The sequence below is a fragment of the Calypte anna genome, chromosome 2, assembly GCF_003957555.1.
Source record: "Calypte anna isolate BGI_N300 chromosome 2, bCalAnn1_v1.p, whole genome shotgun sequence".
NCBI classification, from domain to species: Eukaryota; Metazoa; Chordata; class Aves; order Apodiformes; family Trochilidae; genus Calypte; species Calypte anna.
The window spans coordinates 42,519,209-42,535,409 of record NC_044245.1 but is presented as its reverse complement, the minus strand read 5'-3'; the positions used below and the strand labels follow the sequence as shown (position 1 = coordinate 42,535,409).

General features: G+C 43.0%; 1 protein-coding gene across 3 annotated transcripts in view; it reads left to right on the top strand.

Annotated features, from left to right (window-relative positions):
* Positions 1-645: 645 nt before the first annotated feature.
* The window catches only part of ABHD5 (abhydrolase domain containing 5), a 31,264-nt gene continuing 15,708 nt past the window's right edge, over positions 646-16,201 (top strand). The window contains exons 1-2 of one of the 3 annotated variants that reach the window (XM_030444096.1): positions 646-919; positions 2,527-2,592. In XM_030444096.1, coding sequence (XP_030299956.1) covers positions 726-919; positions 2,527-2,592 — 260 coding nt within the window. In that variant the 5' untranslated portion in view covers positions 646-725. Of the gene's footprint in view, positions 920-1,037; positions 1,253-2,526; positions 2,593-16,201 lie in introns of those variants that run through there. The other 2 variants (XM_030444097.1, XM_030444098.1) reach the window with 2 other exon arrangements.

Here is a 16,201-nt window from a genome sequence, read left to right as displayed (position 1 = left end):
GGTGACCTTTAAGGTCCCTTCTAACCCAAACCGTTCGATGATTCTACGAACCTGAAAACAGTTCTGACTGCCAGCGCTGCCGTCACCGTAGATCTGTAGGCCACGCTGGCCAATGCCCTGCCTGTGCCGGCGGCTGAGACTTGTGTTTGTGCTCTGCCACCTCCTGCGTCACTTAACCAGCCGTGCGCAGGCACAGAGGCTTTGCTCCCTGTCCCCCGTCCCTGCCCGGTGCTCGGTCCCCCGGCGCTTAGGCTCGCCGCGCGTTACGCAGCGGCAAACACGCTGACTCAGTGCCAGACGCGCTGTGCCCCGGGAGGCGCGGCTGAGAGGGCAGAGGCGCTTCCGAGGATGACACACAGCAGGCGAGACTTCACCGTCTCCCAGCCTGCCCTCTAAGCCGCATCCCTCCTTCACGGGCAACACCTCGGGGACTGTGCGGTTACCTCGGGCCTACCAACGGGATCCCGGCACCCTTGCTCTTGCAAAGCGCCTGGGAGCTGGGAAGCGCCGGGGACCCGCTTCCCTCTCAAGGGAGAGACCCTCCCCTCTCTGGGGGGAACGCTGATCGCCCATCCCCGTCCCTTCACCTCACAAACACCCCGGCCTCCAACGGCTGCTCGGGAAGGGCGCGCAGGCCACGCCCCAACCGCCCCTCCCCGTTGGCACCGGGGCCCTCCCCGGCCGCCAGTGGCGGCGCTCTGGCCCCGAGTCGCCCGCCCCGCTCTATGGTGTGGTGGGCGGCCACCGCGGGGATGACGCGGGCGGGCGGGCAGGCGGGAGAGAGGGAGGAGCCCGTGATGGCCGGTGCCGCCGCTGTCGTCCTGTCCTTCGCTGCCCCACCGGCCACCGCCGACCCACCGCTGACAGCTCCCGGCCGCCGCGCCGCCGCCATGGCCGAGGAGGAGACCTCCAGCGAAGGGTGAGTGGAGCAGGACCGCGGCGACCCTCGTCCTCTCCTCAGGTGTCCTCGGCGGGGTGGTGGTGGTGGGGCGGGCCCCGGCCTCGCCAATGGGGCGCCGTAGCCATACCCTGCTGCTACAGGCTTTGCTTGCTCGCTTGCCCTCGCCGCAGCCCGGACCCGCAGGTATGTTGCCGGGACACCGGGGATCGTCGGTCCCGCGTCGCGGGGCTTGAGGCCGGAGTGGGCTCCCGCCTCCCCGAGCGGCCCAACGGGTCCCTGCCCCACAGCGCCTCCGGCAGGGCCGCCCCGCCTGCCCTCTGCACTCCTGCATCCGCCGCTCGAGTGCTCTGGGTACGTACGGGCACGCCGCCTGCCATTTTTCCTGCCGCGCAAACCCCCTTCCTGCCGTGGCTTGCCCCTCTCTGCGGGTGCCTGCCTCGCACGGGCAGGGTGAGACCTCCCTCCTTCCCTCCCGGGGAGGTGTTGTCAGCAGCTCCGTGCAAGTGCTGTGCCCTGCTGCTTCACCTTCTGCCTACGAGCTTGGCAGTTGCTGGTCCAGCTATTGCCGTGGCACACCAGCCCTACATGCATACACAGGAGTTTCGCTGTCTTCTTTGCTTTGGCGTATGTACGCGCTCTGAGTGTCACCTGCCCTCCCTTTGAACCCCAGAGTCCAGTATGCACGTGTCGGTACGTACTGCTGCCCCGTGCTTTTGTGTGCCTTTGCAACTTTACTGTACATACAAATATCCTGTCTTCTTGTTCCATTTGTTCTATACCCTCACTGAAAGGTTTTAAAAAGCAGGCAGTAAGGCTTATCAGCCTCTCAGCCCCAGTATAATTTTTTTTTTATATAAGCAGGAGATAGCACATTGTTTAATTACAAACATATACCCTGCTTCTTGAACTTCTCCCTGTTCTAAATACTCTATGCCTCTCTCATTTCCATCTGTGTCTACTAACCCCTTGTTTCCTTTCGCTATTCTCAGGTATTCATATCCAACAAAAAAATTCTGCTGGCATAAATTATCCTTCCTGTGTTCTTAACATATATCCCCACTACGTGTTTGTAACAACTTGCAGCCTCGATGTATGACTTCATTATAGCTATTAATCACTCTTATGCCTGAAATAGCATAGTTCTGCACTGTGTTTTTTGCCTCTGTACACTCACAGAGTCCCCATAATAGTTCAGTTAATAATCAGTGATCTGTGCATCTTCTATTCACAGATTAGCTAATCATGTCTGCTTTCTCATAACTTGTCTTTGAGTGTATGTTTTATTTCTCATCGTATGCTTCAGCTTCCAGTACAGAGCTCTTATACCCTTCCATTGTCCCCAAATATATTGTCTGCCCTCCTTTATCCCACTGTAGGATAATACAGTCATCTCATCCCTGAATCAGTTCACCCAACGATATATGTCTGCTGGTCACTTATGTCCCACTTTGTTCCATCATATTTTATGGTTCTAGTAAAAAAAATAGCCTATCAGGAAACATCTGGCCATGCTCTAATCGTACAGATACTTTATCCCTGTATGATTATATTGTCAGATGTGTAAATGGGCTTTGTATGCACTGTTTACATGAATTTTTCCTGTTTCTCCCTCCTTTAAATGTCAGGTGGTACATCTCATTGCTGTCTCAAAAACTCCTTTGTAGCCTTTGCTTCTTCATCTCTTCTCATAAGTAAGTCTTGTGTTATTTTGAGAAAATACACTTAAATTGGTTTTGCTGTTTGCATGAAAATCTTGCTGTGCATTCATGTCTTCGTATTAAGGGTGTTGCTGTTTGAATATTGTCATGTTATGTGTCTGTTCTGTTCTTTTTTGAAACTACCTGAATTTTCAGTCTTGATCTCATTTTAGGCCTTTTTCCAACTTCAGCCTTTGGTATTTCTTCTTACATAGTTTGCTGCTCTGCCAGCTCAGTCTGACCAGAACTGGACTATGTTTTTTCCAAACTCCCTGTTATACCTTTATAACCATATATACACAGCATTCTCAAATTTTTAAGTATAAATATTTAAAGCATCCTTTTGAAAGCACTGTGCAGTTTCGTATGCTCATAAATATGTGCTCTCCTCCATTCCTCAGTCTTAAAATAGCATTTAAAAATAATCTTCCCCTCTATCCCCACCTTCTGCAACAGTTCCCATTTGAAACTACAGTCTCCTTGGTTCTGTGTTGTTTTTGACCCATTTGCATTCATAACATACGCATCATTAGTAACAGTATATGGGCTTTCTAAGTAAGACTCTTAAAATAGCTCTGCCTCAACCTTTTTTTGTTTATATGCTCATGCAGCACATTACCCTGAACTGAATTAGCTGTCTGGTTTGATCCCACAGGGTGCTGAGTGCTGCTTAGACAGTGCCAAGCGTCCTCAACTTCAGTTGCCTGTCAGGATTGCAGGACTGTAACACTAGATGATCTGGGGACAGATATAGGAATCACAAGCTGAATTTTCAAAAGGATTGTGGCAAGTTCCTTGTCATGGTTTACTTGGTTGGATAGCTTTTAAAAAGTGTTGATTTTCAGGATGTTGTCATTGTTCCCCTTCTGAACATTTGGGCCATTTGTTGTGAAATCATTCAGAGTAAGCATTCTCATCCTTCTTTTCCACAGATTTTAGAAGTGCATTAGCTTTGATGACATGTTAGTGCTCCCAGTTGTTAGTGCTTTTTTTTGGTCTAACAATAGTCAAAACGAGCATTTCTTCATATTTCGAAGTTAAGCAAAGCTCTCTACCCAGCAGAAATCTATAAACAAGTGAAATATGTTAAATATTTTTGGATTTAAAACTCTGTGGTAGTGAGAGAAAGGGTTTCACTGTACCATCAAACCCATGAATTAAATAGTTAGTGACAGGTGTATACAAAGAATAAATACGTTTACTGCTTTGAGAAAAATAGTGTGACTCAATTTCTTATGCAACACCCTCATTTTGTTGAAATCTGGTAACTGTGTGAGCGTGATGAAAACAGGAGTGGCTCAGTTACATTATAGAAGATCTCAGCTGAAAGATTCTCATGACATTGTCCTAACTTTGAATGAGATTAACTAAAGAAATGTTTTGGTCTTCATCATGGGAGGGTTGCTCGATTAACATGCCACCTGCTAACAATTTCCAAACCTCTTCACACCCTTGGATCTTCTCTGCATGAGTTTTAGATGGAGGCTTCTCTGCCTGTGAAGCATGCAAGTATAAGCCTTTCGCCACTATTGAATTCACTTATACTCACTCTGGATTCAACAAGACTGCTTATGGCTTCTAATATAGCTAGTAATAACAGCTACTAACTGTACGTACGTATGCATGCAGAAAAAAATCCCCAAAACAGAATGTTGGTTTTTTTGTCCTCTAAGATAAGTGGAGTAGTTTTCTTTAAAACAAAAAAATTAAGGGATCTGCTTTTACATGGCTTTTAAGTGGCCTGTAGTCTCTCCTTTTTGTCTCCATCTTTATTAGTCAGACCAGCCACTCCCAGGATATTCAGCCCCCTGAGCTGGAAGATGAGGACAGAGAGCAGCACAACCCCCCCACAGTCCAGGAGGCGTTAGTGCCTGCTATGGCACCAATTTTGTGTAATGGACACTCACAAGTCCTTGGGGCTGGACGGGATTCACCCAAGAGTATTGAGGGAGCTGGTAGAGTAGCTCACCAAGCCTCTCTCCATCATCTGCCAAAAGTCTTTGTAAGCAGGAGAGTTCCCAGATGACTGGAGGCTTGTCAATGTGACACCCATCTGTAAGAAGGGCTAGAAGGGGATCTGGGAAACTATAGGCCTGTCAAACCTAAGTGCCCAGAAAAAAATTATGGAGAGGTTCATATTGAGTGCAATCACATGGCAAGTGCAGTAAAGCCAGGGGATCAAGCCCAGCCAGCATGGGTTCAGGGAAGGCAGGTCCTGCCTGACCAACCTGCTCTTGTTCTATGTCCATGTGAACCACCTAGGGGACAAGGAGAAGGCTGTGGATGTTGTCTACCTGGACCTTAGTAAAGCCTTTGTAAAGGCTTTGTAAAGCTTTTAGTAACACCTCCCACAGCATTCTTCTTGAGAAGCTGGTGGTGGCTCAGGGCATAGGCAGGTATACTCTTGATTGGTTAAAAACTGGCTGTGTGCAGGGTCCAGAGAGTTGCAGTTAACAGAGTTAAATCCAGTTGGCGACTGGTCACCAGTGGTGTACCCTGGGCCTCCGTTTTGGGGCCAGTTCTGTTCCATATCTTCATTAATGATCTAGATGAGGGCTAGATCTAGATTGAGGGCTTCCTTAGTAAGTTTGCAGATGATACCAAGTTGGATGGGGGTGCTGATCTGCTTGAGGGTAAGAAGGCCCTGCAAAGGGACCTGGAGGGGCTGGGCCAGTGGGCCAAGGTCAATAAAATGAGGTTTAACAAGGCCAAGTGCCAGGTCCTCCACTTCAGTCACAGCAAACCCATGGAACATTACAGACCTGTGGAGGAGTGGCTGGAAAGCTGCCAAGCAGAAAAGGACCTTGGGGTGCTGGTTGATAGCCAGGTGAATATGGGCTAGCAGCGTGCCCGGGGGTTCAGGGTGGTCACCAGTATCCTGGCTTGTATCAGGAATAGCATGGCCAGCAGGAGAAGGGAAGTCATTGTGCCCCTGCACTTGGCATTGGTGAGGCCTCACCTCCTGTACTGAGTTCAGTTTTGGCCCCTCACTACAAGAAAGACATTGAGCTGCTGGAGTGAGTTCAGAGAAGGGCAGCTAAGCTGCTGTAGGGTCTGGAGAACAAATTCTGTTAGGAGAGGCTGAGGGAATTGGAAATGTTTAGGCTGGAGAAGAGAAGGCTGAGAGGAGACTTCATCACTCTACAATTACCTGAAAAGAGGGTTGTAGGGAAGTGGGTTCTGGCCTCCTCTCAAGTGAATAATGGTAGGACTAGAGGAAATGTCTTGAAGTTGCATCAGGGGATGCTTAGAGTAGATCTGAGGAAGAAATTATTTACTGAGAGAGTTGTTAGGCATTGGACTGGGCTGCCCAGGGAGGTGGTGAAGTCACCATCCCTATAGGTATTTAAAGACCCTGTAGATGGGGCACTTCAGGACATGCTCTAGTAGGTGATACAGACATTGGTAAATGTATTTTGTTCATGGGGAGGGGAATGTTGACAGTTGGACATGGAGTTCTTAGAGGTCTTTTTCAACTGGGATGACTCTGTGGGAAACTAATGGCTTGGAGTAGTGGCTTGGTTAAACTGCAACACCAGTAATCATAATTATTTTTGTATTATTCTTCAAGCTTGTTACCAATTGTTTTTGTAATTTTGAAGTGACCTATTTGATTATTAAAAGAGGAGAAGTTTATTAGGCTTAGTAGAGCCTATGTCTGCCTGTTAGTAGGATGATTCCCAGGGATATCATAGTGGTATGTTAAAGCATAATATGAAGGGGCGCTCTCATCTCAAACTGGACACTCTCAACTCAAATTTTTTGCTTGGTATTTTTGCTAATTACATCATCTGGATTTTAAAGCAAACTGAGTGGGTAGACTGCTGTCAGCAGGATCCTGCTTGCTTTTCTTTGTGATTAGGGACCATTTCTAAGGACATTTCCTTTTGCACAGGTGATGGACAGCAGGTCTGGGACCTACAGTTAGTATTTTTAAAGAGTGAGAGAGACTCAAATTGGTAAGCACACGTGGCAAAAGGTTGAAGGATGTTTTCTTTCTCTTTTCAGATTTTGTCTTTTTTACTGGCAGGGTTGTGTCATTCATAGCTTTGGTGCCTAATGCCTTTTGTATTACATTTTGTATGCTCCTCTGAATGTATATGCGTGAGCAAGCTTTTTGCTCAACCAATTGAGCAGGCATTTACAGAAATGCTTCAGACAGTTTTCCTGTCCTTATATGAATTTAGGAAGGGAAAGTCTGTGTTGATCAGGAAGATCTCTCTTCTCCCCCAACACAGAATCAAGGGAGTGAGGAAAAGATGGCAAAATATAATTGGGGCTATCTTCTCATTAGAGTGGCACAAGAAAGATTGTCATGGCATTGTGGTTATGGCCCTGTGCTGGGGAGAGGAAGAATCTCATTTAAATGTTGCTGTCAGAGGTTTGGATTAATACTATAGGAGATACCCTATAGGACATATACAATAGTAATGTTCAGCTTTTTCTGACAGGAAACCACAGGCAAACATCATAGAAAAAGGTTTAAAAAGGTAAGTCAGTGAGAATATAGAAGTGGGTAATCTGTTCAGCTCTTTTTACTTGGGCTTAATTACTCCTTAGTTTCTCTTGCTTATGGGAAACCTTTGACTTAAGGTTGGGAGAGAAATTCAGAGAAGAATTTCTTTTTTTTTTTTTTTTCATTTGCTTCACCTATTTCACACTGGTCCTCCATGGTTTTATGTGATGTACTTCATGAAGGGAATTTTTTAGAATTTGTTTAAGTCCATTTGTACATTTATCAACCACTTTTGAAGCTCCCTCTGCCTAGCAGGAAATTAGTTGGCAGATTTATTGGCAGGGAGTCACTGAGAACCTGTGAGTGGGGAGGCTCATAGCTCCAGTGGAAATTGGAGTCATAAATCCAGAGGAGGTAACTAAGTGTGGAGTTGTCATAGTTGATGACTATGGGTAATTAGAGAATGCAAACTTCAGCTAATAGTACATCCATTTGAGTATGTTGAAAGTTTTTTAGAGCATGATGGGGGGATGGTAAGCTCAGTTAGAGACCTACCCCTCCAAAAGTAACAGTGTCTGTGCCAGGAGGATCTCTGGCTTTTCTGAACTTTTATGGGAGAATCTGAACAACTTCCTCAACTGATGCATCAAAGCATCTTTTCCCTCTCACATAGTGGTCTAGTAAGACTCCTTGTTGAGGAAATTTTAATTCCCATGTTTCATAACTTAGGAGTATTTACTTGCAACTGACATTTTTTCAGGTTAGGTTTTTGTACATGATTTGTATTTACAGCCAGAGAGAAGAGGGCATGGGAGGAAAGGCAAGCATCTGCATTTGCATTGGCTCTGAAAGATCCTGATGAGGAGTTAAACAGCAGGATAGAGGTCAGTGGAGAATAGAGATTTGTGGGTCAGTGAAGCTGTGTAAGGGAATGAGGTCAGTCTGGAATAAGGTTAAGAGGGTAAAAGAGGAGGATTTTTAAGTGACACCAAGAAAAAATGGTGAGGAGTGGCAGACAAGGAAGGTGCTCTGAATGAGTTGTAATAGAAAAACTCCAGGTCATGGGAGTCTGCGAAAAGGAGGGGAAGATACAGCCGTAAAAATGAATTCTGTAACAAAAGATTCAAGAGTGTCTGTTGCCACTGAGGAAGTCCTCTTGTTATTCAAATGAGGAAGAGAAAGGTATTTCTATAAGGAAAAAGAAGAAATGGAGTGGATTAGCTAGCATATTATTGTAGAGCTGTTTTTCTTGATTATATTTAGTAACTATCATACTGACACTAAATGCTTATTGATTATATCATACATTTCCGTAAGAGAACATTTGATGCAATGTTTTTTTAGACCCATATAAGTTCTTGCCTATTTTTAAGACATTTCCTTAACATCTAAAGCATTTGTAGAACACAAAACAGTCTGTTAGGAAAAAGGTTGTGAACTTGTAAGGTTTCTTGAGAAGTGGAAATAAGGCTATGTAGTCCTCAACACTGAATACTGGTTATTGAAGCTTGTCATAGGTAACTTATTCACCATATATGATAAAAGAACACAATGTAGAAGCTGTTCTGATGGTCTGCAGTGAAACAACCCATCTTCAGTGTGTGCTGACACAAGTATGAGTGGGGTATGTGTATAGCATGCTTGGAGCTAAGGGAAATAGTCATGTGCCTTAGGTAGTGTTTGATCTTTGTTCATATCTGACTTGTTATGGAAAAATAAAAACATCCGTTTCCTGTTTAAGTTCTGATCTGAATTGTGCATAATACTCTACAGAATAGAAATAAAAGATGAACAGGGTGGTGTGTGGGTGGGCAGTGATGGAGATTTATTAGAGGTGCCTATCCTGTGTATTTTGTTCTTGTCCTGATGGAACCTGGGGACAGTCTGAAATGTGGCCTCTATAATGGTAGGTGTGAGAGGACCAGCAAATAAGAATTAAGCAAAGTTAAGGTCATGCATTATCTGAAGGGCAGCAGGAGTATGTCAGCAGGTGGATGAATACAATGAAAGAAGTATAAAGTTACATAACATCTGAAGCACTAAGGGAAGATTTTCATTTTTCTTTATTTTATTTCACAAATTCTTAGTGCCATGTGCTGTATGTAAGAACACTTAACAGCTGTGGCATTGCCAAGTTCCATCAGATGTGAGTTAACTGTGGAGGAGCCAGAGAGATGGTAGGTCCTCAGTGGCACCTAACCTGGGTATTACATATTTGATCCCTGTCAGAAGATTGAGTAGTTTTAGTGGTATCCCCTCTTTTTTTTCTCCTCTGTATCTCCATCTTTATCTCTGTATTTTTCCATACCTGGTCTGTAGTTGCTGATAGGCTTTTTCTCTAGGTTTCTAGTGTTTGATTTTAGCTTTTAAATAAAAATATTAAATAATGGGTCTTCAGAACTGTGTAGGAAGGAAAAAACCCAGGGTTTGTTTAGCTGGTTGCTATTGGCAGTTATGGCCCATAAAGTTTTTTATAAGAAGGGATGTCTGCATGTTGGAGAGTGTGATGTAAGCCAGGGAGGAACAGTATTTCTAAAAGCTTGATAGAAATAATTAATTCTCTGCTCTGTGTTATATGTGTGGCCTGACTTTGTGTGGGGGTGAGGAGAAGACTTCGTGACACTTTGAAGGACACTGCCCTTGTTTGTGGATTTGGAACCTATACAGCAGTGAGCAGTAACAGGACTAAGTAACAGCTATATAACTATGCACATGGTTTCTGCATTATTGCATGCATAGAATCATGCAATCATAGGATGATTTGGGTTGGAAGGGACCTTAAAGATTACCTGGTTTCAACCTCCCTGCCATGAGCTTAGTATAATTTCTTTCACTGGATGCCAACACAGCTACTTTCTCTATAAGCAATAGGAGCATTACAGGTTGCAGGCTTGGGTGGTAGTCCATGGATAAACTTCATTATTCTAGTATTCACAAGACCTGAAATGAAAAACGTTGGCTATAGCTAGAAATGAAATGGACATATTAAAAGGATACATATGGATAAAAAAAAGTAAAAGGCATTACTGGGAGACAGAGAAGAAAATGGTGAGGAGGCTGCAATAATGCAAGATATACAGCAAGGCATGGTTATGGCTGATGTTCAGTATGGGAGGGAGCAAAATTTTAAGTACTTTCCACTGCCTGAATGCTCAGGTTGCTCAGTTGGATTTAAATAACAGTGAATCTCAATATCACTAAAGGAGTCAGAAAGTGCTTTTTGGTTATGGATTCACAGTCATCGTTTATATTTTCATATTAACCTTTATAAGTGATAGTCTTGTGTAGCACTGTTAATATAAATAGAGAAAGTAATAAAATTTGCTTCTGAATTTTTAAAACAATTCTGATGCTGAATGTTCTGAATACAGAGTTCAGTATGCAGTTAGTCCCTGAGGAATGCATTGGTTTTGCCTCTGACCCAGTGTAGCAATGTTCTGCAATAACCTGTCATGGGCTTTTTGTTGGAATGGTGCTGATGTATGTTGCACTTCCTAGAAATATTATGCAGAGGTTTTAAAAACATTCTATTTTAATGTTACTGAAGTATCCAAGAATTTCACAACAGCTAATTGCATGGAACATCTTGACTCGAAACTCATCTAAACAGAACATTATAGGCAGGGTTATAATGTCATCTGGGGAAAAAAATTGTTTCTTTTTTAACCCATTCACAGCAATTTCATACATTTTGGTCACCTTATGAAGATTGTAAACAGACATTTTTTAAAAGATTGAGGCTTTTTGTTCTCCTACTGTACTCCAAATGCTTGCTTCTGAGTTGTGAGTCTTTAATATGCTCCAGGTCTTTCCCTGAGGATTACAACATTTTTGGTCTTTTAATTCAGCGATTATGAAATGGAACATGGAATATTTTTCTTTTCCCAATGTTTGTCTGCAGCTGCCAGAGCCTAATTTTTGTCCCAGGAACATCTCTTTCTAATTTTTGTTGTGGTTACTGCACGGGACTTCCACTGCACATGCTGAAGCTCTGCCCCTGCATATATAGCCTTTGCAAGAAGTTACGGTACACAGATTTTGTATGCTTGAATGGTTCTGACTGGACTCATTATTCTCAGGAAACAGAAGCACTAAAGAACATGCTGCCCTTTGGGGACAGGAGTGAAGGACCACAAAGGCTCCTAAAACTGGTTATGCTCTAATATTCTCATGAAACCATATCCTGAGCCTTGTTCTTGAGACATCCCTGCCCAGTTAAGGTCAAGACTACATGCTGTTGTCTGACAGTGGCAGCTCTGACTTAAAAGCTTCCTGTCCTCCACCTTGCCTGGGTGGACTTTTTATTCCACCTTGTTAGCCCGTAGGTTTGCTGGTTAATGCTTTGGCTTCTCTGTAGCTGAGTCTCTGTGATTATCTGGTTTAAAACACAGTTGCTTTTAAAGGTGAATCGTTTCATAGATCTGATTGAACATCCACAGAGTAGTTCATTTGGTAAAATGGAGGGAATACTAAGCTTTTAGATCTGATCTGATCTGCTGATAGTGAGGATTGCCTAAGATTCAGGCATAACATCACCCAGTTTGCCACAGACTGACACCAGCAGAAATTAAAACACAGCAGTAGGGTTCTTCTTTCAGTTGGACTATCACAGGAACTTCTCTGTGCGTTTTATCTTTCTCATTTTATAATTTGGCTTTCCTTGACCTAACAGACTAACACTGAATATGAAATATAGTCAACTACTTTTTGTCAAATGTTTAAGTCTAATACGTATTCATTTGCTGCATCTGGTTCTGAGTTTCATGCAGAGCATGTGGCTTTTACATGCTGAACATATTTTTCTAATTTCCTAAACTTTCCAAATTTAATTAGGAAATCTGAGTCTTCTTTCATGCTAATCAGTAATATGTTCTGTCATTTTCAATTAAGTGTGCTTTGCTTTATGGTTTTTACTTCATTTTATACTTAATAAAATCTTACTTTTTTTATTCTTACATTCTTTGAACCACTGGAGCATTTATCTTGGTCTTAAAGAAAGTATTTACCTCTTTACATTAAAACTTCCTTCACCCCAGCTTTCCCTCTCACAGCAGTATTTCTGCTTTAAACTAGTACCAAGCCTGCATATATAATTTTCCTGGATTTTAGATAACTACTGTTGTTGAAATGCTGAAGAGACTGCTGGCTTGTCTGAAACCACATAGGAGAACTTGAACCTGTTCATAAAATTAAATCCACAGTAATTAGGTGACATCCTTCCTTAGGTGATACTTCCTCATGCATGTTAAATTTCTTAGCAGTATTAGTCATTTAATATTGTGTTACCAAGTAGAAAAAATGTTAGCAAATTTGATTCAGAGATATGCAGCTTCAATATATTATATTTTTTAATTTTTCCTGAGTTGAAAACAATTGCCATTTCTGTATCTCATCAACTTTACTTTTCAGTTTACCGGAGTTTCAGAAATCTGTTTACTTGTTCTTTCACACAATAGTCTGAAATAGGTTTATTGCATTTTTCTGAAAAGTATTTTTCCCCCAGTGATTTGTTAAACAACCTACATTCAAGAGAAATTCTCCTGAATATAGTGAATAGTGGAAATAAAAATATTTTTCTTTACTTAAGTAGTATGGATTTTGTAATGGTAATGCTGCGGGAAGATGTTAACAAAGAAGCATTAATTCTTGCCCTAAACAGGACTTGGTATTCTAGCTTTGCATGCCATTAAATTAATAGAATGGGAAAGAAAAAGTTTATTATAACTTAAATGCATTTGGAAATAAATTAGCCAGATGTAAACCCACTACTTTTCTCTGACATTGTGATACGCAAAGTCTTACTCAATTGTGTTATCCTTGGCTGTTTCTTTTGCTTTGTGTTGTGTTAGGTTATTACCTCCAAACTTGAAATTTAGTAACCAGAAATAGAATTTGCTCTGAAAACTTGATGGTGTCGATGATGGAAGCATCCACATCCTACTTACCTCTTAACCTTTGTGTAGACTCCTGCTGATGCTGAGGAGAATGTAGAAAACATTTAGTAAACAGATGTATGTCTACTGTTCCTCTTGCGAAAAAAAGGATAAAAGAAAAACCTAGACCATGCAAAAGACAAAAGGGTGTCTCTTTTATTTTCATTATTTACTACTGGTCATCAGCCTGGTGTGGTGATGGTCTCACTAATCTGCTAGCCTCCCACTAATCACCTTGACTTTCTCTGTATCCAGGGCTATCCAGTGGGTGTCCCTGGGGCTTTCCCTTACCTTCTGGCATTTTGCCTCAGACATATTACAAGGGTGTGGACATCTGTTGGCAGAGAGTGACTTGGAATGCCCAGCAGTGGAGTCAGCAGCCCCCCACCCACACACCTGATATTTCTGGCCTTCAGTAATCCAGACTTTTTCAGGTGGCTGTGAAGTGGAACTGACCCCAAATAGGAGACGTGAGGATGCATCCTATGGCTCTGCTCTACTGATTGTTGCTGATTTTAGCATGGATGTGTGCTTTGTTTTATGCTACTGCATGGCCACAAATGAATATACAGGTTAAATTCTACTGGTTATGTGCCCTGGTAATTTGATGTGTAACACCCATGTGTAGACTCATTATCAAAACGATGGAAATTTGGGCTGCCAAATTTATTTCACACTTTTTGGCATAGCAAGTCCCAATTTGCTATTTCAGGATTTCTTAACTCCTGAAAGGACAAGTTTCCATTGTTGAGTTTTCTCTTTGTGAAAAGAAAGATGGAAACAATGTCTGGGAAGTGGTGGGTGATGGAGGGTAGGGCTCTGCCTCTTCTGACAGTGGGTAGCTCACTTACAATGTAAAACTACTGCTGAAATCTTCAGTTTTCTTTAGCATCTTCTCTCCACAGCTGGTGAGCACACTGTCTTGAAAGGTCCATTGCTTCATTTTTGATATTATGTAGATCTCTTAGCTTTGTATGACAGAAATAAAAATGATAGGCTGCGTAAGCAATGTACATTCTTGTGTGGACTTACAAGACACATTTAGCACAGGTGTATAAAAGACACTATACAGCTACACTCTATAGTTTTCCAAAGCTATCAGAGAAACAATTCAGATAGGTAAAATGTTGATTGTTCGCTACATCTGGAAAGCATTTAGCAATGTGGTAAATTAGTTTTGCAAGGAGGGGAGGGAAACCAGATGATTCAGTCTTCAAAATAGGTTACTAAATATTTTCTTTCTAAAATAACTTTTCTAGAAAATTATCACCTTTTTTGACAGAAAGCCTTCTCCACTTCCTCTTCTAGTTCACTAAGTATGGAATGACTTAATTGCAAAAAAATTTTTAAGTGTGTAAGTTTGCTGATCTATGTGATGACTCTTGCATGAAAATATCAGTGCTTATAAACAGCACTAGAGAAAGAAAGAGTAGGCTGTTGCGGGAGGAGCCATTCTTGCTCCTGAAGCTCGACGAGCTGCTGGTCTCTTCCAGGACTCCAGCCACCACACAGCGCTTCCAGGGTAGAAGTGTAGCGGGAAGAGCCTTTCTTGCTCCAGAGGCTCAACGAGCTGCTGGCCTCTCCATGCCTCGCACCAGAGTGAGCTGAGGTTTTCTGTGGGTGTGTGTCCCACCTTTATTGGCCCCCTGGCCTTGCTCATGCCCAATAGGGGCCTGTCCTAATCAGGCACAGGTGGACTCACACCCACTCACTGGCAATTTGAGGCACCTGATTTATCTTATTTCTCTACATTTCCCCCTTTTTTTTTTTTTTTTTTAAAGCTTTCCCGGTTTGCCCTAGCTTACAGACATTTTAACAAACATACAGGATTTTTGCACAGGATTTTTAAACATACATATTTTTTTTCTACTGACACACAGGATTTTTACACAAAAATACACACTTTTTCTTCAGGCCCCGCGGGACACTCAGCTAAGAGCATCGAGGGGGCGCACAGAATACAGACATACAGGATCTTTCTTCGGGCCCCGCAGGACACTCAGCTAAGAGCCTCGAGGGGGCCCCGAGTACAGGACTTTTACACATACATACAGGATTTTTTACAAAAATACACTTATAACTTACAGGATTTTAACCCTAGCTTAGGCAACCAAATGTCAGCCCAGGCACTTTTTCACAAAGTCTCTACCTTTTGTTCTTCTCCCTCCTGTTTCTGCTCTTCTCTTGGTTTCCCTCTGCTCAGGGGCTTCCAAAGAGAGAATCCTTCTCTTGGCTTTCCTTTGCCCAGGGGTTTCCAAAGAGATTTCTGGTTCCTCATGGGTTTCTGGTTCCTCCGTGGGATTCCATACTTTTACTTTTATTTACTTTTACTTTTTTATATTTTTTTTTTTCTTTTTCCTCCGTGGGATTCCATACCATGAGATTCCATCCTCCTAGCTTCCCTCCGCTCAGGGGTTTCCAAAGAGAGAATCCTTATCTTGGCTTCCCTCTGCTCAGGGGTTCCCAAACCAAAGAGCTTGCTGGTCATACCTTTCAGGGAGAGTGTTAGCCCAGGCATTTTTTCAAATCGGGGATAATGTTCCTGTTGCCAGCTTCTCACACTGCCGCTTCTTTATGTTGCCCGCATTCTCCACCAAATGTTGCGGGAGGAGCCATTCTTGCTCCTGAAGCTCGACGAACTGCTGGTCTCTTCCAGGACTCCAGCCACCACACAGCGCTTCCAGGGTAGAAGTGTAGCGGGAAGAGCCTTTCTTGCTCCAGAGGCTCAACGAGCTGCTGGCCTCTCCATGCCTCGCACCAGAGTGAGCTGAGGTTTTCTGTGGGTGTGTGTCCCACCTTTATTGGCCCCCTGGCCTTGCTCATGCCCAATAGGGGCCTGTCCTAATCAGGCACAGGTGGACTCACACCCACTCACTGGCAATTTGAGGCACCTGATTTATCTTATTTCTCTACAGTAGGCATCTATGTTACAATTTCTCTATTGTGATACAATTTTCTAAATATTTTTTGTGAGTATCCATGTGTCTCCCTAAGACTGGGAAATAAAATTCTGGGACTGTGAACTGTAGATTTCATTTTTATTTCATTGTGGTCATATCTCTGCACTGTCTTCATGTTTGCCTGTTGCAGATATACAGTCTTGTTAAACAAAAAAAAGAAACTTTAGAGAAGTTTCTTTATTAAATCAGTGGTTTTGACAAGAAGAAAGATTTAATATAGTTTTGGCTTAGGGGAAAAGCTGGTTGGTTTTTGT